The sequence below is a fragment of the Macaca mulatta genome, chromosome 9, assembly GCF_049350105.2.
Source record: "Macaca mulatta isolate MMU2019108-1 chromosome 9, T2T-MMU8v2.0, whole genome shotgun sequence".
Classification (NCBI taxonomy): Eukaryota; Metazoa; Chordata; class Mammalia; order Primates; family Cercopithecidae; genus Macaca; species Macaca mulatta.
Genome location: NC_133414.1, coordinates 126,349,326 through 126,371,291, shown reverse-complemented (window position 1 = coordinate 126,371,291; position 21,966 = coordinate 126,349,326). Strand labels below are relative to the sequence as shown.

The window sequence follows — 21,966 nt, the reverse complement described above, 5'->3', positions numbered from 1 at the left end:
TACAAAAAAATTAGCTGGGCATGGTGGTGGGCACCTGTAGTCCCAGCTACTAAGGAGGCTGAGGCAGGAGAATGGCGTGAACCGCGGAGGCAGAGGTTGCAGTGAGCTGAGATCGCACCACTGCACTCTCAGCCTGGGCGACAGAGCAAGACTTCATCCAAAAAAAAGAAAAAAGAAAAAAAATATATATATATACACACACATACATATATATACACACACATACATATATATATATATAAAATGACTTGGTACTAGGACTAAATTCCAGAAATCCATGTCATTGCATGTTCCTTAATCTATGAAATTAAAATCACCATTAAGTTTAAGATTAGCCAGGCGTGGCAGCATGCACCTGTAGTCCTAGCTACTCGGGAGACTGAGGTGGGAGAATGGCATGAACCTGGGAGGCAGGGGTTGCAGTGAGCCGAGATCACGCCATTGCACTCCAGCCTGGGTGACAGAGCAAGACTCCATCTCTAAAAAAAAAAAAAAAAAAAAAGATTAAAAGATTTTAAGCTCAAACACACAAAACAGTATCAAGACAATGTATTAGAAAGGATTGAAAGTTGTAATAACCCAAAATGTGTAAAAGGAAACTTAAGAATCAAGATAGTTGATCTTGTATTAATTACATTTAGCTTATAATTCAGTTGACCTTTCTTAAAAAACAAAGAAATCGTCTATTATCACTTGAAAGATACGTTTTAACACAGTTGGCAGTTGGTTCCTGAGAGTCACTACACCCATAAAAGATTCATGAAGAGTAATACAGCCACCTCTCGAACTATTTCCAGTCTAACATAAACTTGTTAACCAACAAAAGTTCCTTTGTTTTTGGCTGGAACTATAACAACTCAACGTGGTGAGGAGGACAACTTTATTCTGAGATTAGAAGTTGCTTTTTGTTGTGGTTTTTTTTTTTTTTTTTTTTTTTTTTGAGACAAAGTCTTACTCTGTCGCCCAGCCTGGAGTATAGTAGCATAGTCTTGGCTCACTGCAACCTCCACCTCCTGGATTGAAGTGATTCTCCTGTCTCAGCCTCCCAAGTAGCTAGGATAACAGGTGTGTACCACCACGCCCAGCTAATTTTGTATTTTAAGTAAAGACAGTGTTTTGCCATGTTGGCCAGGCTGGCTTTGAACTCCTGGGCTCAGGTGATCTGCCTGCCTCAGCCTCCCAAAGTGCTGGGATTACAGGCGTAAGCCACCACCCCCAGCCCTGATCACAAGTTCTAACTGGCTCTTAACCAAAAATGTATTTCTGAGAGCCATCTTGCAACGAAGGATGCCAGACATTTAAAAAAAAAAGGGGGTGGAGGGGAAGGAACACTGGTTTAAAACTCACCAGTATGTTCTCCAGACAATAGAATCACCACAGCCAAAAGCAAGGAGTATGTTTTGTTTTGAAATGAAAAATACCCTCAGTGCAGCCCACTCTCTGTTCCTGGCCCTTCAGATACCCCTCACAAAAAGTGCTAAACATATTTACAGCAATGTGCACAAGTGAGAGCTGAGTTAATTTCAAATCTAGACAAAAGATCTGAGGCTAAGCTTTATGTCACAACAAGTTTTACAAGTCCCTCCATGTATCAGTAACATAGGCATTCTTAAAATTGAACAACAGTAAGGAAAGGCTATCACAACTGGAATACCCCTGGGGGTTCAGTTCTGTTAGCAGTGGCAAAGGAAAACGATCAGATAAACCTACAAAAACAGCAGAAGCATTACGACCAAACCTCACGTCATTAAATCACAAAAGTACAGCCTTACAATAGGTTTCACTTCGTGAGCTCTATCCTGACAATATGCCTGAAGATGTCCTATTGGTGATCATAAAAGAGGCGAAAACATACAATTTAACTTACTTAACTTTTTAACAGTTTTTTCATTTCAATAAATTTATTTTGATTTGTTGAATTGTTTAAGAGGAAGAGAAGAATATGTTCATGTTTTTCAACCTGTGGGTGAAAAAGAAACCGTATGATTTAATTTCTAAAAACGTTAAGAGTATAATTTCACTTAAAGGAAATGTTACCTACTTGTTTCTGTAGCTCTGTGCAGCAGCACTTCATCCTATACATCTTTTCTAAAAGCACAAGAAAAATAAGCCATTAGGTAACATACAACGTAAAGAAGAAACTTGAGAGTCTAAACATACAGATAGCTCTCCCCCTTGTGCATGGGTTCCGACTACAGAGACCTGGATGGATCCATTTGGGCTCTGAGACGATCTACTACCGTGGTCTGAATTTGACTACATTAACAACCCATGTCTCCAAGGTTTCGGCTGTCTATCATCTCTCTTTTTGGTTGAGGCCAGGTCTGTTAAACATACATCTTATGAAGCACCAAGAAGATGGAATCTCAAAACTATGACTTCTCCTTTTGATCAGGATAAAAGTAAATTGGAAATAAGGACATGCAGAATGCCTGGCATTTTCAAAGCCCTTTGTGTCAATTCCCACAGCAGTGCTGACAAGTCTGATCTAAGGACTATCTGGACTCGGAGGACTGCCTCCATCAAGGCGGCCCTCCCCGGCAGCCATGGGAATCAGAATCCCACCACTGGATTTGTGGAGGAGGAGGAGACAGTATGGCACGGGGAGTGAGAAAAGGTCAAGTCAACTAAATTGATTCTCTCTTATTCCTCACACTTAACATCTGTTATTAATAACACTTGAAAAGAATACCTCTATTCAAAGCACTCTGCCCTTGAGGTGTGATGTTTTTTGCCAGACCAAACGTCACCAGCTTATCAGCTACATCGACAGTCCCATTCTCAGAACATTTCTCAACTGACACTGTATGGACATTCTTTGTAATTCCTTTCACAGAAAGCATTACATTCTGATTCAACATGAAATTTTTTAGCAGCATTATTATTAATTGAGAAGAGCTTCCATTCAATTCCATTAACCCTGGAAAAAATGGATATTACAGTCTTTTAGTCCCTTTTAAAAAGATATAATTTGGATAAATTATCTAAGAATAATAAGCAAAAGGCTTACTGGACTGCAGCTGGATTTAGGTATGCTTTGATGTACTACTGCTGTTGCATTACAAAAGGCAAATTTATTCAATACATATTTACTGATCACCTAACAAGGCATCAAGCACTCATCTTGGACTAGTGGGCATGAAACAGACACATCTGTCCCTCATATATTCCAACAGGAGAAACACACAACAAAGATAATTTTCCAACTCTGAGTCAAAACCTAAGAGGACCATGAAGCAACTGGTATGGTATTATCTGCAAGTCCTCTGCATAAGGACATCAGGAGCGACACTAAAAAGCTACTTTAAGTATTTTTGTTCACTTTATTCAAATTTCAACTAAGGAGCTGAATATATGATTTATTATGCATAAGGTAGCCAAAAATGGTGTCATCTGAATGCCTTTAGTCCCTAAAGAGAGATGTGACAAAGCAGAAAGACCCCAAATGAGAGGTCAGACACCCTGGTTCACAGACACCAGACACCCTGGTTCACATCCTGGCCCTGCCACTTACTAGCTCAGCAACTGGGGCAAACCGAATCTCTGAACCCTGGCCCTCTGAAACTAATCTATAAAACAAAGACTCATTGAGTATAGTTTTTGTGAGAATTCAATAAAGAATATGAAACTGATTTGAAAACTCTTAATATTTAAAAACATTAAGGCACTTACTGGAAATACCCATTTGATTCAGACTTAGAGCTAGGAAACACAAAGAGGAAAAAAAACAAAACAAAACCCAGACACCTAAATTGGAAAGTGACTTAGCTGTCTACCTTCAAGTGAACATCTAATAATTTGGAAAGGAAGCGCCAGGTGGCTAGAGGTGATTGGTTGCACTCTGCAAAGAGGCACGGTTTCAATGTTTCCGTAGTCTGCATACAGCACTTCCACATCAGTGTCTGATGTCCCCAGAACAACTGCACGATACCAAAAATCATCACCTGAAAATAGAATGAAATCTCAGGTAAGAATTTACAGTCAGTGACTCCTCCTACTTTAAGATGGTTATCCATAGTTATATTTATGTCACTTAAAAATCCATGCCAAAATTTCTGGTTAGACTTCAAACTAAATATAAGCATTTACCTCTACACTCCTATGTAAAATGTAATAGAATTTTTTTTCTTTCTTTTTGAGACAGGGTCTGGCTCTGTAGCCCAGGCTGGAGTGCAGTGACACAATCTTGGCTCACTGTAACCTCCACCTCCCAGGCTCAAGCAATCCTCTCACCTCAGCTTCTCGAGTAGCTGGGACTACAGGTACACATCACCATGCCCAGCTAATTTTTTATTCTTGGTAGAGATAGAGTCTTGCCATGCTGCCTAGGCTGGTCTTGAACTCCTGAACTCAAGTTATCCTACTGCCTCAGCCTCCCAAAGTGTTCGGATTACAGGCGTGAGCCACTGGGCCCAATCCCTAACAGGATTTTTTTTTTTTTAATGTGTAAAACCACAAGAATAGAGAACAAGAGAAAAGACCACAGAATACTGGAAGCTGGAAAGCAGATGTTTGAATGAAAATCATTTAATAGAGCCATGGTAGCTCAACCAAAGTTGGCAATGGGGAAGCCAAAAAGCATCCCAGCTCGCGTCACAAATCCCCAGTCCCTAAAGTCTCAACGACTGGTGCTACTCATTCAACATTAGGAGTTAAGATGGAGTTGGAAATGACTGGCCAAGGAAGCAGAGTTACTTGCAAAGACATCTGAACAGGCTTTGGTTCATACACTTATTTACATATAACACCTACTTTTAAGTTGCTAAAGAGAATGGTGAGCTTTATGTTCCCATGTTTTAATAATGCTTCTACTTGAGGGCAGAAGACTGGAGGTTTCCTCTCCGGAGACAATGAACCACAGTGGCCATGGACTGGAGAGCATGAGGCAGAGCAGACCAGGGGGAGTTTAACACCAGCGGGCAAGCTGTGCACTCCAGGCAGGAGGCAACCAGCCCATGTGACAGCCCATCAAGATGGCGACACTGGGAGTCTGCAGTGAAATGGCTGAGCCAGATCACCCACAGTGAAGGCCACCAGTGGATAAGCCCCTGCCCACTCTCAAAGCAACTTCCCAGTAACTTCTCAGTGCCCCATCTTAAATACAGGAACAGCACAGGATCACCAGAGATTTGCAGAAAGCTTCTAACATCAGAGGAGACCAAAACAAAATAGGACCTTAGGGAAACCAAGGCAAAGGAGGAACATGACAATGAACATTAGAAGACTGACAGTAATATCCTTGGAGAAATACATTCCACGCTTGAAAGAACAGGGTAGTATTAAAACACATACACATGAAAAACCAAAAAAAAAAAAAAAAGCTATTGAAATTTAAAATGTGATAGAAATGAAAACCTAAATTAAAAAAGTTGGAAGGTGAAATTGAGGAAATCTCTTTAAAAACAAAAAAGATGAGAGAAGAGGACATTTAGCAGAAGAGTCCAAATTAAGCATTAGAAGACTTGGAGCTCCTAACAGAACAGAAAACAAAAGGAACTAAAAGCATTAATTCAGGAAAGTTTCTCAAACTGAAGCTCATGAATTTCTAGACTTAAGGGGTCCACCCACTGAGTGCCCAGCAAAATAGTAGAAAAAGAAACACCATACTAAGGTCACATCATAAATTTCACAACAGGTGAAGAGAACACTAACTGTTCCAGAAAGGGGGAAAAAACATACGAAGTTTGTGGAATCCAGAATAACACTGATCTTTTGACCAGAAACACCAACAGCTAAAACACAATAAAAGCAGTGCCTTCAAAGTTGTAAGGGAAAAACCATTTCCAATCTAGAATTCTATATCCAGGCAACCTATCGATTAATGATTAGGCTAAAGACTTTTTCAAACATAGGAGGTAACAGAAAATGTCTTACATGCACCTTTTCTCAGCTTCTGGAGGACAGGATCCGCCCAAATACTGGAGTAAATCAAAAGGGAAGCCGAGGATCCAAAAAACAAAGTGGGAGGAGGGAGGAAGAAATCTAGCTAACATGGTGTGGGGGGCAGAAGCACCATCCAGGAAATAAGGGGGTCAGGGCTGAAACGATCTCAGCATGGTGAGGAAAAACCCAGGATAACAGCTCAGGTCTGGAGGACAAGCAGCCTGTGCAGAAGCAGACTGGAAGGCTGAAGATGCCTCCAATATGGTAATAGTTGATAAAGTACATGTTGTGTTCTTTGCAGGAATTTGCACTAATGCAGAGCACTAGAAATAATTAGTGAAAGTCTATAGAACACTAACAACAAAAGTGGCAAACGAGAATGTAACTGTAATACACTGCACAGCTCAGCTGTGAACAGTGCTCATGCAGTCCTAATGCAGTAAGGCAGAATACTTACAGAACCAAAAATTATGATTTATCCTGGGAAGAAAGGGAAAGTGTAGATCCAGTTCTCATACAAAAGAAAAACAAAACTATGCGTGATATCTGCAAGACCATGAAATTTGAAGGTCCCCAACTTGTGCACCCTGAACAAAAGCAATTTGATGCCCATCTAACCACAAAAATGCCTTTGTGAGAGGTTTGGGATACAGATGGGGGTTCTGAAACGCCATTGGAGCCCAAGATTGAGGAAGGCTCTTTGAGAAGGCAGGCCCATGCCCCAGTGGCAGACTTTCAAGACCCTGTTCCTAGCTACTGACTGGAAGCAGCCCTGTCCCCAACTGATCTCAGCTCTTGCCCCATGTGGCTGCCATCCTGCCACCAGCCACCTCTGCCCAGGGACTGGCAGGAGCCATACTTATCCATGACCCCCAGTAACAGGCCTGCCAATTGGACCTGAGTGCAGACCATGAAGCAGCACTGTAACCTGGCTCCGCTCCACTTAACCTTGATCCCAGAAGCAAATCCAAGTGTTATTTATATTAGCATAGGAAATTTATTAAAAAGAGATATTAAAACAGAGAATGCTCAAAGTATGCCCTCATCAATGAGCCTGACTCCCTGAAGCATTTCCTCCTTCTTTTAGTACATTCACATATGGAACCCTATGAATTCTTTGCAACCCCTCCATAAATAAGTGTAACGTGACTGATCCATTAGAAGTGTGGTTATCTCGAGCTGGTTATCTGTAAGTACTGACAGATTTGTAGAAATCTACCTATATCCTTGCCTAAAAATAATCTATATAGAATCGAAAAGCTGAATGACCAATATATGAATTAAATCCACATGACTGCCTTCCTTAATTTCTCTCCCTAAACCAAATGAAATAAGCAGCTAAAATACCAAAATCTACATAGTATCATGTAAAAGAAAACAGACTAAATACCTTTCCTCTAATATTTTCCCTAAAACAACCTTACTTGTGTATTTGGCACAGCATGCATCTCCAATTCTTGGTCTATAGGGTGGTCGACTTTTCGGAGCATTGCAGTATTCTAATAATTCAGCTGTCAATATGCACAGCTTTTCCTGATTTTCTAAAATATACAAAAGCAATCTTTTGTGAAGAAAATTTCAAATGCTACTATTAACAGTATACAAAAGAATGGCAAGTCTAATCAAAAAACCCTTTGTGTATTAAAATATGCATACTGAAAATATACACACGTATATAAAATATACATTATATTTGAAAATAAATATACCCACTATTGGTTGCCATTTGCAGAAGGTACGCAATCAATACTGGGAAGGGGCAGGGAGGAAGCCTCCGGTGGATCAATTGCTTGATCAGGGTGGTTATACTGGTTTGTTCACTCTGTGAAAACTTACTAAGTTGTATTTTCACGATTGTTTAGTGTACTTTTCACAGTGAGTGCTATACTTAATAAAACTATCCTCAATAGCATTTCCAATTCATCATACCACATGTTGTCAGAATCAACCCTAAGCTCCTGCTTTTTGGTACACAGAATAAAGATCATTTTGTAGTATTAGAGATAAATTTAAGAGCAGTTATTGGCATTACCACAGTTCTAACTTTGAAAATTTGAAACAAAAGTTTCATTTTTTTCAGCTTTAAAAGTGCCTGCAAATTATTCTAAAAAGCACTCAACTTGCATCTTCAGATACTACAAGGATAAAGTCATATACATTTAAGGGATTCCTTAATTGTAACTTTCACGAAAGAACAAAAGAAAATTAAAAATAAATTTTTATGTGCTACTTTTCTTCAAGATTCGTTCTAGTATGAAACATTTCTCTAAGTCTCTAAGGTGTAGTAAAGCTATGATTACGAATGGATTACAAAGTCTTTCGATATATCTAAAGCACTAAATATGATTCAATATAGAGAACGTGTTTTTAAACAAGAAATTATACAGTAATTAAGGACACTTTTGTTATAAAAAGCTGTAGACCAGGCCACTGGGCAGGCAGGTGCTGACTGTAGTAGGGCTTCCCTTCAAGTTCCCACTTGTGTTTCGTAACTAAATTGGCCTTAAGTGTTATGATCAGTTCTTCCTTAAAACAGTGAGCCTCTTCTCCCCTTCATTTCCTAAGGAATTCAAGACCGGCACTTCCATTTTACAGTTTAAAAGACGAGCGTAAATATTTCTCAAATTTTGGTTTCTTACCTGGCATCCCGTTTGGTAGAGCATAAAACAAATTTGGGCTTATGATTTCTAATACATTTGCTTTCACAGTTTTATTAACTGGCAATTCTATCGTCTTCCATTGCTCAGCTGAAGCAGTAGCTGGAAGCATACAAAACACAGGTCTCACACATGGAATAAAAAAAAAAATGTACTGTTGTTTTCCTCAGTAACATATTTAATTCAATCATTTGTTCATCAATTGATTATCAACATTTCCAAATCCCCAAAATAAAAATCTGTATTTTCACAAAACAATCTATTCCATTTGAGGGATTGTGTGGGCAGTACAAAAAAGTTCAGTCTACAATGAAATCCTTGAACTATTACACTCCTGTAGTGTATTTCTCTATATTTCCATCTCTGTCAAATACTTAATTCTTACAATTTACTCAAGCTTCTAAGGGAGATTATCTCTGTATAATATATGTTTATCTGATAATTACATTGAAATGAATGTTTGTTCAATAAAATAATTATCTTTCTTTTTTTTTTTAATAATTATCTTTCAATAATATAATTAATATTAACCTACTAATCTATGTCCGTAAAGCCTATTTCTACAGGAAAATTGTCATTTATGACAGAATAATTTTCAGTCTCTGAGAGCAAAGAATAACAAATTTAAACAAATAAAATGGTTTTAAAACGTTACCTTGAAGTCCCTGTATATGAACTTGAAGTTCATGTTTATTAACAAGTCTGTCATCTGGTAAGTCTTTATGTGGTGAAGCAGATTTTAAAACCAGATGTTCATCAATCAGAACATCACTGATTATTCTGGGATAACGAGTGGAAAGATCAGTGAGTTCAACTCCTGTCCCATTTTCAGTGACTTCAACCACTCTGGCTTGCAATTTTACCCCAGCAACACACATCTGGAATCTTGTTATGGCTTCTTCAGACCAATGTTTGTTTCTAGACTGTATATCTGGAAAATAAGGACAGCAGTAAAAAGAATCCTATGCACAAGCTTCAGTTTTGCTTTAGTAGTATCCGTACCCAGGACCAGGTCTTTGCCAAGTTTACTTTCAGGTCAGCAAACCTGAGTATCTTCAATATTCAATTACACACCTACATCTTGCATGCCTGACTTACGGATAATGCATTTACTAATACACTCTAGGGTTTTAGGAGGCTCAGGATCTTTCCTTACTTTCTCTGCTAACGTATCTTTACCTGGCATTTTCCAATAGAAAAAGGAGTACTGTTTTAGAATTCACCATCATGTTCTGAGTTAACCATTATGCTGGTAGAAGATGTCAGCTGATATACTGCCACTTTTGTGGACAGTTTTCTAGTAACATCAAAATGTTTTTCATTATGTAAGCAAAAATTATTTTTCTTGGATAACTTTGGCTTACACCCTTGTTTTCTTAGCAGCGATTTTCAAACATGAACACGTATCTCAATCATCCAGAGGCCTTGTTAAAACACAGACTGTGGGGCCCTACCCAGAGTTTCTAATTTTTGTAGGTCTGATCTAGGGTGGGGGCTGAGAATCTGCAGTTATTAACAAGTTCCCATGTTGATGTTGCTAGTTTGGAGGCCATAATTTAAGCAGCGCTGGAATAAAATATGGTAATTAAGAACAATAATCTGGGCCAGGCACAGTGACTCATGCCTGTAATCCCAGCACTTTGGGAGGTGGAGGCAGGCGGATCACCTGAGGTCAGGATTTCAAGACCAGCCTGACCAACATGGAGAAACCCCGTCTCTACTAAAAATACAAAAAATTAGTCGGGCGTGATGGCACATGCCTGTAATCTCAGCTACTCAGGAGGCTGATGACGTAGGAGAACCGCTTGAACCCGGGAGGCAGAGGTTGCAGTGAGCCAAGATTGTGCCATTGCACTCCAGCCTGGGTAACAAGAGTGAAACCCTATCACAAAAAAAAAAAAAAAGAAAAAAAGAAAAAAAAACCCAATAATCTGAAACATATTGTAAAATAAATAGAAACAGATTAGCAGAAGAAATAAATCCATCTGTGCTGCCTGACTTTACCACTGTTCACATTTTGGAATCCAACCACCCATACTTTTTATGTGCAGATGTCCAAAATACACACATGCACATATACACATATTCTCTCATATATTCTATTATAAAATTTTTATAATAACTGCTACTATAGGTATAATGCCAAGCACTGTTAAGTGCTTTATATTTTTCTCTTAACAACTCATTGAGGAAGGTAGGAATAACTTCCAGATAAGGAAAGAGTAGCACAGCAAGTTTAAATAATTTGTCTAAACATCTCATAGACAGCAAGCAGCGGTTGGCTCTGAAGTCTGTTGTCTTCATCACAACACTCTTTTATAACCTGTTTTCTTCACTTAAATCATGAACAATTCTTATCAATAACACATATTTAACATCATCCATAATGACTGTGCAATAGAGAGTTAAACAGGCAGAACTTTGGGTGCCAGACCCTGTCCTAAGCCTTCATTTAATCCTCCCAACAACCCTACGAAATAAGTACTATCATTATTCATTTTATGGATCATTTACCCAATCCGCTATTATTGACTATTTATGTTATTCTGTCATTATTAACAGCAGTGTAATCATTATTTTTGTAACTTACTCTGTGCAATTCCTGGATTTCTCCGGGAAAAATTACTAGGAGGAAAATTACTAAATCAGAAGGTATGAACACTGGAGGTTCTTAAGGAATCCTGCCAATGCCTTCCAGAGGATCAAGGAGTTTTTATTCCCATGGTCAGGAAAGCAGCTGCTTCCCTACTCTGACAACACTGGACGTTTTGGCCAATATGGTAAATAAATTTCTAAGTTTTATAATAATATGAAGCAGGATCTTCTAACTCACACAAAATGTTAACATTGTAGATATTAACACTTACATTATATGCCGCAAGTATTAGAAAGTAGTCGAGAAAGTTTCTTATGGTATACCATACCTGCTAACCGGCACCGTATCCCCTGAAAGGGGAGGTTTAAAAATGTTGATGATATCATTCGGAGTTCATCTGCAGTAACTTCTTCGATGTTTCCATAATCCACAAAATGTACTTTAACATTTCCATTTGGTAAGATTTCCTTGACTAAAGCACGATACCAATTACCATCACCTAGGTTTAACACACAGTTTGTGACATGGAACATTTCCTTTCTATTGGCACTTGAAATACTTATCTTGAAAAAAAGCCACCCTTTGTCTAAAAGCAGGTAATAAATTTGCTTACTTCCCCAAATCATGCCTTTCATTTTTCAAAATCCCAAAATCTCTAGAATGAAAGAATTCTCAAAATCTATTTTTAGACTATCGCCAAAATGTGTAGTACCATACTTTTACATTTGATATGAATTAAAGATTTCATTCACAACCTATCCAATAAACAGAATGTGAAGGTGAAGGTAAGACTTGAATATACTTGTCAGTTAATACTCTTAGCACTAATGGCTCAGATTATTTTACTTGTTATGTGGTAAAATAAGTACTAAATAGTAAAAAAATTATTGTAATGAAGATGTCTCAAATAGATTTCCAAAATACTCTAAACACTTAGAGTGACAGGAAACACCCTGCAGTGAACAACTCTTCCATGAGCTAACTTATTTTAATATTACCAGAAATTCTGGAAAGAAAAGCATTAAAATAATGTTTAATGAAGTTTAGGCAACAAAGCATCACTTGGAGATTCCTTGTTACAAAGAGAAGGAAAAACACATGACATCGTAAGCATTCATTTAGTCTTGGCCATGAAAAACATTTGCTTAAACATTAAGAAAATGTGCACTAAAAATAAGAGTTGAATGTTAAGAAATGTAAGGTTCTAAAAGTCAAGATTACATCAACTACAACTTACCGGCAAAAAAAGCACAACAAGGTTGTCCTATCTCTGCCTTGAAACCATTAGGTAACTTCTGCTGGCAATGTTCTGCTAATGACTTGTTCAAATCATTCAGTTTCTTTAAATCTGAAAATAAAATACATATAGGATTAAAAAATTAAGAACATATTAAAAAATAAACAACATAGATTTTCCTTTAAAGTCAGAAAACGTCTTGATCATAAAAATCACAGGTACCGCCCCGAACTACTATTAAGTCTACCCAATGCTTTTCCTTATTAAAAAACCATTGGGCAAATAAGTTACTTAGTTAATACTCTCAATAAACCCAACACCAACGATTTACTGAGCAAAAAGAAACAATTAGAGCATGATCATCAGTACACTCAAGCATTAACTTTGCAGAGAGATAAGAAAACAGCATACAAGCCCATACAGACGCTACATAAAAGCTGTCCTGAAAGTGACTATAATCACTAAATGGATGGCACAGGTAACGTGTAAGAAGTCAGAGCTCATGAGCTCTGCATGCTGGAGGTTTCATAAAGAAATTCGAAGTACACCACATTTGCAGGAGAGGGTATTTCCAGAAGGAAGACATGGCTGTCAGACAAAGGACAGAATTATGAAATTAGGCAACCAAAAGTGGGCAGCAGGCTAGCGAAGCACAGAAGTGGAAAAGTAGCCACTGGAGAGTGACATTGGAGCTGTCCCTGCAAAATGCAGACCACGGAGAGCTTCTGAATGCAGAAGGGATCTGAATCACTTAGTAGTAGTAAAAGAAAAGCAAATGCCTTTTAAGTATGTAACAAAGGCTCACTTACTAAAATGGAAAACAAATTCTAATGTTTCAGAAGTTTCGCCTTTCAGATTAGCCTAAATACAGTTTAAGGACACGCGATAGACAATGATACACTGCTGCTGGGGGATTGTTTGCCTGGCCTCTGAAGAACACTAGCTCTCAAAAGCACAAACACACATATTCCTTTGACCTAATACTCTAGTTACAGTTTCAGCAACTTGTCCCAGGGATCTACTCCTAAAGTAAAAATCACAGTACAAGGATTTGTTTTAGTAATAAAAGCTTGGAAACCACTAATTCTGTACTTATCCACACTTACTAGTGTGTATTTATCCATACTAAGTAGTATTTATCCACACTTAGGTTAAATCTCACAACTATGGGGTGAGACAGGACCCTATCTCTAGTTTAATGTCCTTATTATCTAGTTTAATGTCCTTATTTAACAAAGAAAAACCAAGATTTGGAAAAGTTAAGATCAATGATGCTCACCAGAATGGCTCAAACAAAAAAGAAAACACACAATGTTTGTGAGGATATGGAGCAACTAGATGTTAACTTAGGTTAATTAAATTAGGATAAACCGACTCAGTGGAGTATCATGTAGCCATGAAAAAGAAGAGAGACTAAACAGCAATGTGGTATCACAGAGTGGCTCCTGAACAGAAAAAGGACACTAGTGGAAAATCTAGCAAAAACCAAATAAAGTTTGGAGTTCAGTTAATAGCAATATACCACTGTTGGTCTCTTCGTTGCAACAAATGTGCCATGATCACATGCTAACTACAGGAGAAGCTGGGTGAGGGACATACAGGAACTCTATGTACCATCTTTGTGATTTTCTGTAAACCTAAAATTATTCCAAAATAAAAACTTATTTAAAAAGAGACTAAACAGTATGTGACCTGATATCCAAAATGTAGTGGAAGAAAAAATGCAAAACTTACCATTTTATACTATTTATAGATATAGAAAAGGATTATATGTACTCATACAAGCATATGTATAGAGTATCTCTGAAAAAAATATTTGGAAAATTGAGAAGAGGAACCACGAAACTTACTTTCCACTATATACACTTTTGTAACTTTTGAAACATGTTTTCATGTTTCCTTCTTCATCTTTAGAATTTTTAGATTATGTTTGTATAATCACCTATAAAAATAGGTGCCAAAAATACAAAAGAAAAAAAAAAATACTTGGGTGTGGTGGCACGCTCCTATGGTCCCAGCTACTCAGGAGGCTGAGGCAGGAGAATTACTTGAACCTGGGAGGCGGAGGTTGCAGTGAGCCGAGATTGCGCCACTGCACTCAGGCCTGAGCAACACAGCGAGACTCCATCCCAAAAAAAAAAGAAAGAAGAAGTAATGATGGGAGGGGATAGGAGGGAAACTTCTGAGATACTGGTAATGTTTTATTGCTTGACTTAGAGGCTGGTTATATAAGTGTGTGGAGATTGTGATAATTCATTATGTTGTACTCCTATATACACATGTATCTATGTGTTACATTAATACTTCAATACAAGTTAAATTTGTTTTTTTGTTTGTTTGTTTTCCAGAGACAGGGTCTAGCTCTGCTGCCCAGGCTGGAGTGCACTGGTATGATCAAGGCTCACTGCACCCTTGAGTTCTTGGCCTCGCCATCCTCTTGCCTCAGCCTCCCAGTGTTGGGATTATAGGAGTGAGCCACTATACTAGGCCGAATTAATTTCTGTAAATGAATTTAGGAGATACTGTATGACATGTAAACTGGTTTAAATATAAAGAGGCATTGTTGAAAACAGAAATAGTGGCTTAAAAGAGAACAAAAGCTAACTACGTATAACCAAATCTTTCTTGGAAATACAAATACCCACTTGGCCCTGCTTGGAAAGAGGTACTTTTATCACTCAGTAACAAACTCCTGTGAAGTTATTATCTATGCCAATGTATTTGTAAAAAGAAACAAATGACAAGGGTCAACTTACCATCCTCTTTAAGCACATGGCAATAAAATTCTCCAGGACTATATATCACACAGACCACAACATCTACTGTTTGGTCAACAGCAAGCTCAACCCATGTCCACTCCAATGGATCTACTTTTCCTTCCACACCCAAGGGAACTGTGAAAATAATTAAACATTAAATGGACATAGTGGAGGAAGGATGTAGCAAGGTTGGGGTGGCTGAGGAATTCGCTTTTGAAGAACTGAATTTCCACTGACTTTTTAAGTGACTTTATAGGAAAACTAACCTTAAAGTCAGTCTTACAATTAATTATCTAAGTGATTTCAGATTTACATTTCTGATCATCAGCTGCTGACAACCTATAAAACTCACCATAAAATTTTATTTTTCAAACATTCTTACAGGTACTTAGATGAATGCTTGATTTAAAAAGATGAAAGGCTTTCAACATAAATTCTTTTTATAAGTACAAAAAACTATTTATAGAACCGTCTGAACTCCAGAACAGGCATTATCCAGTAAACATCTGACTTACCACTGTCTTCTTTCACGTCACTGGGTTTATCTGTCACCATCCTCTGTTCTCCCACAGCAAAGCCTGCATCTATGAGAACTCTGCTAACACTGACATGAGGTGTCTCGGATTTATCAATAAGCTCCACCAGGGAACTGTTTTCCAACTTGTCCACCACTTTCACTGTGATTATTTTGTTCTGCACAAGTTTTTTCATGAGACAAATAGCTTCTGGAGTCCAAATTCCTAATGATGGCTTTACTCCTAACAAAGAATTTTGAATGAATGTTACAATTATTCTTAAAGCACTTAGAAATTTAGCTCCTAACTTCCCCACGTTAAACTTAAGAAACCTATGGCAAACACTGGAAAGGAAACGTGTCACTTAAGAGGAACATAAAAATGAATACATAATTAACAAAGAAAAGGCCTGCTGGTGTGCAATGGCTCATTCCAGCACTCCAGGAGGCCGAGGCAGATTTGAGACCAGCCTGTGCAACATGGCCAGACTCACATCTCTACCAAGAAAAAAAAAGAAAAAGCTTGTAAAAAGCTTCTATAATATGTAAAACAAAAACCACGTTAATTCCATTGATATACAATGTCCAGAAACACAAATCTACAGAGCCAGAAATTAGATTAGTTATTACCTGCAGAGCAAGGACTAACTATAAATAGGCACGAGAGACCATACCGGGCTGATGGAAATGTTCTAAATCAGATTATAGTGATGTCTGTACAACTCAGTAAATTTACTGAGAATTATTGAATTGTATAGTTAACATCTAAAGTGAACACTATGGTAGGTACGTAAATTATAGCCCAATAAAATAAAGCCACAAACAAAAGTACGAAACCATCTCTGAAGAAGTACTGGTCCCTCATAAACATACGAAACACTGGTGGCACTTACAACTCGACCCTGAAAGGACACTTACAAATCAGCAATCCAGGAGTTATGCTTCAGTCAGTTTATGAAATGCAAGGGCCAAGTAACTTACCAAAAAAATGTTTAGCCTCACTAGTAATAAGGTGAATTGAAATGATTTCACCTTTAGCTTATCAAAATTGGCCAGGATGAAATAATATGGAAGCATCCCTTTGATGCACCAATGTGTACGAGAACGGACTCTCTCATACTTTTTTGCTGGGTATGTAAACTAGGTCAACCCTTTCTGGAAGAAAATGTACAACGTGTATTACAAACATGAAAAGAAGGAGACTGACTGACTTGTTCCACTTGTGGGAATGTAGCCTAAGGAAGTATTTTGGGATATAACTACATTTTGCAACATAGCCTAAGGAAAAGATCTTGGATATGCTGCAGATGTAATAATAATACCCTTCTGAGATAGGATATTCTTTCTAAATTATGGTATGTTTGAATGAAGCCAACTGACTGACATGGAACGAAATCTCTGATCCTAGTGGGATAAATGACATATACAGTAACTTTTAAGCATCTGATCATGTTGTTTTGAGAGCCAGCTTTTCCCTATTTCATTTCTCTCTTCATGTTTTCATGTTTCTTCATCTTAAGAATTTTTAAAGAATATGGAGGCTACAAAAATTTCATACCTGCTAGCACACACTTTATAGCTTGCATTGGCAATTCCAACAACTTTGGGATTATGGGACAAAGTCTCATCAAACTAAGGATTTCAAAGTTTCCATAATCTACATATCCGACCAGTACAGATTCTTCAGAAGCGTAAGCCAGAACGGAGGCACGGTACCACTGATCATCCTCTGAAAAAAGGAGAGACTCAATCTCAAATGATTTTTCCACTGCAGATGTAAACAAAAACCTTTCCTCCTCAAATTAGAGATGGTCATTTATAGATTTTTCTTTGATAGATATCAAGCTTATAGAACAGTATGTTTACTAATTTTGCTTATCAGAAGCCTTCAACTCCTAAAACGTAACCTTTATTAATAGCTTACTACAGTAATTATATCTTATGCTGTCATTATTAGTTTATATGTCTTGTCTCTCCAGTAGTTAGCTCATTAGGACAGAGAACATAACCTGATCATGTGAATCACAAGGTCTCAATACATGAAGCATTCAATAGCAAGACTAGTTTTTTTTTTTTTTTTGAGACGGAGTCTCGCTCTGTAGCCCAGGCTGGAGTGCAGTGGCCGGATCTCAGCTCACTGCAAGCTCCGCCTCCCGGGTTCACGCCATTCTCCGGCCTCAGCCTCCCGAGTAGCTGGGACTACAGGCGCTGCCACCTCGCCCGGCTATTTTTTGTATTTCTTAGTAGAGACGGGGTTTCACCGTGTTAGCCAGGATGGTCTCGATCTCCTGACCTCGTGATCCGCCCATCTCGGCCTCCCAAAGTGCTGGGATTACAGGCTTGAGCCACCGCACCCGGCAGCAAGACTAGTTTTAAAACACCTGGCAAACATGGGTCAACCAGACTCCACTAACCAAGTAATGAGTTTACTGAAGGATTACTGCATCTCCCCTTCCATGAGGCCACTGGGCCTCTCTTTGGCAGAGAGTAACAGAACCTGGTTATCACAAGGCAGGCCATGTGCCATCCAAAGGCTGCACCATGACAGCTCCACACTTCCAGGCCCTCTTGCTATTTCAATAAAACTGGTGAAGATATGAACCTGGGAGGTTCCACATCCACCTATTAGCTTAAACAGAATTATCTTCACCAGTCCCCAAAAACCAAAAGGCTGACAAAATAACCCAAAATACCTCCTTTATATCTCCACCTCCTTGACACACACAGGCCCTCTGCCCTTACCCAGGTCAGACCACACTCCCTTCAACCAGTTTAATTTGATCTATTTAAAAACATGATTGGTTCACTGTAATATTCAAACTTTAAGTCCAGCCATCAGTGCAAACCAAAGACTCTCTGTTTCAACAGTTTTTACTCAATTGTAAGTAAAAAATAAATAAAAATGAATTTTAAAAATCAGTAATACTCTTTCCTTACCTGAGAACTGAGCACAACATATATCACCAATGGCTGGATAAAAATCAGAGCGTGGAGGCAACTGACCACAGTACTTGCTAAGCGATGCCTGAAGTTCAGCAAGCTTTCCTGAAGATAAAGATGACATTTAAAAAAAAAACACGCATCTATACATTATTTCTACATGTCATCTCTCGAAGTACTTTAGCTTGATAGAGCAAATCAAGAAAATTGACTTACGGCCACTTTGCAGTTGCTGACAAAAGAAGTCTTCCGGTGTTTGAATGTGGGCGACCACACCACAAAACTTATCACCCACATTCAAAGTTAACACTTTCGGGATCAGGTCACTTTTGTCTACGACAATTTTGTTTTCAGTTGTCATTTTTCCAACATCTTCAGGATCACCTTATCAGAAGAAAACGGAAAAGTAAGGCATTTTGTTTTCATCCAAAGTAAAAAAAAAAAAAAAAAAAAAAAAAAAAAGTATGCATGCTTTAATCATTTTAAAAAGAGTACGACCACGACTGCAAGGTTCCTGGAAGATGGCAGTCTGAGAGGTCATAGTGGTTCTTCTTCCCAATAATAAATGTTTATAAGGGCAGTCTTCAATGTCACCAAAAGCTAGACTGGTCCAAGATAGAAAATCAGCGACTTATAAAAGACAAGTTCAGATCTAATTAAAATGCTCTATAATACACTCTTTATAGTCCCTAAAAGAGTTCAAGAAAATGCAATTTGGAATAGATACCCTCTCATTATACTCAAGTAGAAACACATCAGATTACATTAGGACCTACTACTCACTCTAAGTGAAAATGATAAACCCCATAGGGAACAATTTATTAGGATAAAATTGTTAGAAATTTAAAATGCATTCAACAGTTCAAAAAAGATACAAGCAACGTAAGTAACAAGTCAAGAGAAAAATAATTAGGGCTAACCTAAGAGTTTAAGAAGGAAAGGCTTCAAAAGCACAATGAAAAATAACTCAGAAGAGAAAACTCACAGAAATGAAAAAAGTATATGGTTTATAAAATTTCAACTATTCAAGCAATATATTTTTAGCATCAAGATTTAGAGACATTACGACAACAAATCAGAATCCTAGAAGACAAAAACCACTACTGCTTTAAGGAACTAAAGGATAAGATACCATTCACATAAAACTAAGGCTGACTTCATTGTTTTAAACACAGAAATATGAGAAAATAATTATCTAGATTATAGACTTATTAAAGGAAATGATTCTCACCATTAACCTATAGGTTGACTCTGAAGACCAAGGGGAGGCTGGGATACACCACAAAAAGTGGAGGGAATTTGCTATCTAGGAATGACCTCTCAGAATGTATTACAATGGATTCTTGATGTTAGAAATCCCACTGAAATGGATCACTGGCTCTAAACAGTAGCCAAAGTAAATTTAATGATCTCAAGTGTAAAGGGTAAGAGATAGGCTCAAATTAAAAACCATTTCTTAAAATGTTTCCAAAAGAAATCACAACATAAATAAGGGAGAAGACAAGAGAAAAACTTAATAGCAAGGAAAATGAACAATTGTCCTGTTGTTTCACAGCACAGTATGCATAATGGTGAAAAGAGCACTAAACTAGAGTAAGGGGGCAAGATTCTGGTTCTCCATCTCTGGGCTTAAGGTAACCCACTGGACCAGTCAGCTTCTGTTTCTTCATGTGTACATAGGTGGAGTGGGAGATCTGGACAGTTCGTTTCAGCTGCATGAGTCCATCATAAGATCCTCCATGAGTTATTGTTTAAGAGACAGAGTCTTGCTATGTTGCCCAGGCTGGTGTGTGATGGCTATTAACAGGTACAATCATAGCACACTGGGGGCCTCAAACTCCTGGTCTCCAAGCCCTCCTCCCACCTCGGCCTCCTGAGTAGCTGGAACTAGAGAAGAGACCCACTGTGTCAGCTTTTAAAAATTGTATCTGGCCAGGCATGGCTCACGCCTGTAATCCCAACACTTTGGGAGGCCGAGGTGGGCAGATCATGAGGTCAGGAGATGGAGACTACGCTGTCCAACATGGTGAAACATCGTCTCTACTAAAAATACTAAAAATTTAGCTGGGCATGGTGGCGCACACCTCCCACCTACTAGTCCCAGCGACTCGGGAGGCTGAAGCAGGAGTATCACTTGAACCCAGGAGGCAGAGGGTGCACCAGCACTGCACTCCAGCCTGGTGACAGAGCAAGACTCCGTCTCAAAAAAAAAAAAAAAATTGTATCTTAAGCATCTAATGTATGTCAGATGCCATACTCAGCAATGGGGAGAAGTAGTTAAGTAAAAGGTCACAGTCTTTGCATCTAGATATTCTAAATCTTGTAGGAGACAGAAGATGTTCAATCAGGAGCTACAGTGTGACAAATATCACAAGAGGGTACAAAATCATAATGCCAGGCTGACTGCAGCTGGGCTTAGGATCACAGTAGGAGGAGAGAGGACAAAAGCATGGTGATGTCGCTGGCTCCGTAGGCTGACATTAGAGACAAGTTGTAATGGCTTTCAGCCAGGCTAGGCCAAAAAGGGGCAGGACAGGAGGACTGATTTAATTCTGTGGCAGAGGCACAGCTAAATTTTTAAGAAGGTGGTTTAATGGGAACTCTTAATATCCCATACCTCATCTTTTCTGACTTCCAAATCTGATTCTCCCATACCCACCAACATTACTTGAATCCAAAAAGCTGAATACAGAGGTGTCTCAAGCCTTCATTCTCTATGTTGGCTTCAGAATCGTGTCCAACCCCTTTAACATAGCTCCTGCGACCTTTAATGATCAGCTCTAGCTTACCTCTCAACCTATACTTTCCCCATCCTACATACACCTCTTCAACAGTGGCCAAATCTAGCCGTACTTATTTTTCAGTTTCTCAGGCCTGATCATGCTTTTTCCCATCTCTAGGCCTTAACACATGTTCCTTTTCGTGCAACATACTCCCCACCCGCAGCACCTGGTTATTTCCTGCTCCGTGTGGCATCACTTCCAGATGGCTTCATTCCAAGTCTTAGGTACCCTCCCACCTGCTTCCGTTGCACCCTGCACTTTCTCTATCACACCTAATTTCTCTATCCCACATAATTTCTTCTGCTTGTCTGTACTGGTCTTAGCCTTCATGAAGGTACCTTCATAGTGCCTTAGTGAAGAAGATATTGCTCAGTGGATTTCTTGTTGCCTCCACTGGACACCTTCATAGCATCTGATATTACTGATGACTCCCCCTCCTGGAAGCATTTACCCTCTGTTGCTCTGGCAAGGTTCTTCCCATTCTGTCCCCACCTTTCCCATTACAGCTCCTCACTCCACGTTGCAGGTGGCCCCAGCTTCCTCTTCCTCATTATTCTTCCTCACTCTATTGCACCAGAACTTATGGTTTCAACCATG

General features: G+C 38.7%; 1 protein-coding gene across 2 annotated transcripts in view; it reads right to left on the bottom strand.

Annotated features, from left to right (window-relative positions):
* Positions 1–342: 342 nt before the first annotated feature.
* TDRD1 (tudor domain containing 1) overlaps positions 343–21,966 on the bottom strand; it is a 50,309-nt gene continuing 28,685 nt past the window's right edge. The window contains exons 12-26 of one of the 2 annotated variants that reach the window (XM_077947556.1): positions 18,803–18,970; positions 18,584–18,691; positions 17,205–17,375; positions 15,648–15,890; positions 15,130–15,267; positions 12,374–12,484; positions 11,465–11,635; positions 9,196–9,471; positions 8,523–8,642; positions 7,308–7,424; positions 3,777–3,944; positions 2,693–2,920; positions 2,042–2,088; positions 1,868–1,960; positions 343–479 (exon numbers count right to left, since the gene is read on the bottom strand). In XM_077947556.1, the coding sequence (XP_077803682.1) occupies positions 1,868–1,960; positions 2,042–2,088; positions 2,693–2,920; positions 3,777–3,944; positions 7,308–7,424; positions 8,523–8,642; positions 9,196–9,471; positions 11,465–11,635; positions 12,374–12,484; positions 15,130–15,267; positions 15,648–15,890; positions 17,205–17,375; positions 18,584–18,691; positions 18,803–18,970 (2,159 nt within the window). In that variant the 3' untranslated portion in view covers positions 343–479. Of the gene's footprint in view, positions 480–535; positions 1,961–2,041; positions 2,089–2,692; positions 2,921–3,776; positions 3,945–7,307; positions 7,425–8,522; positions 8,643–9,195; positions 9,472–11,464; positions 11,636–12,373; positions 12,485–15,129; positions 15,268–15,647; positions 15,891–17,204; positions 17,376–18,583; positions 18,692–18,802; positions 18,971–21,966 lie in introns of those variants that run through there. The other variant, XM_015148227.3, reaches the window with a different exon arrangement.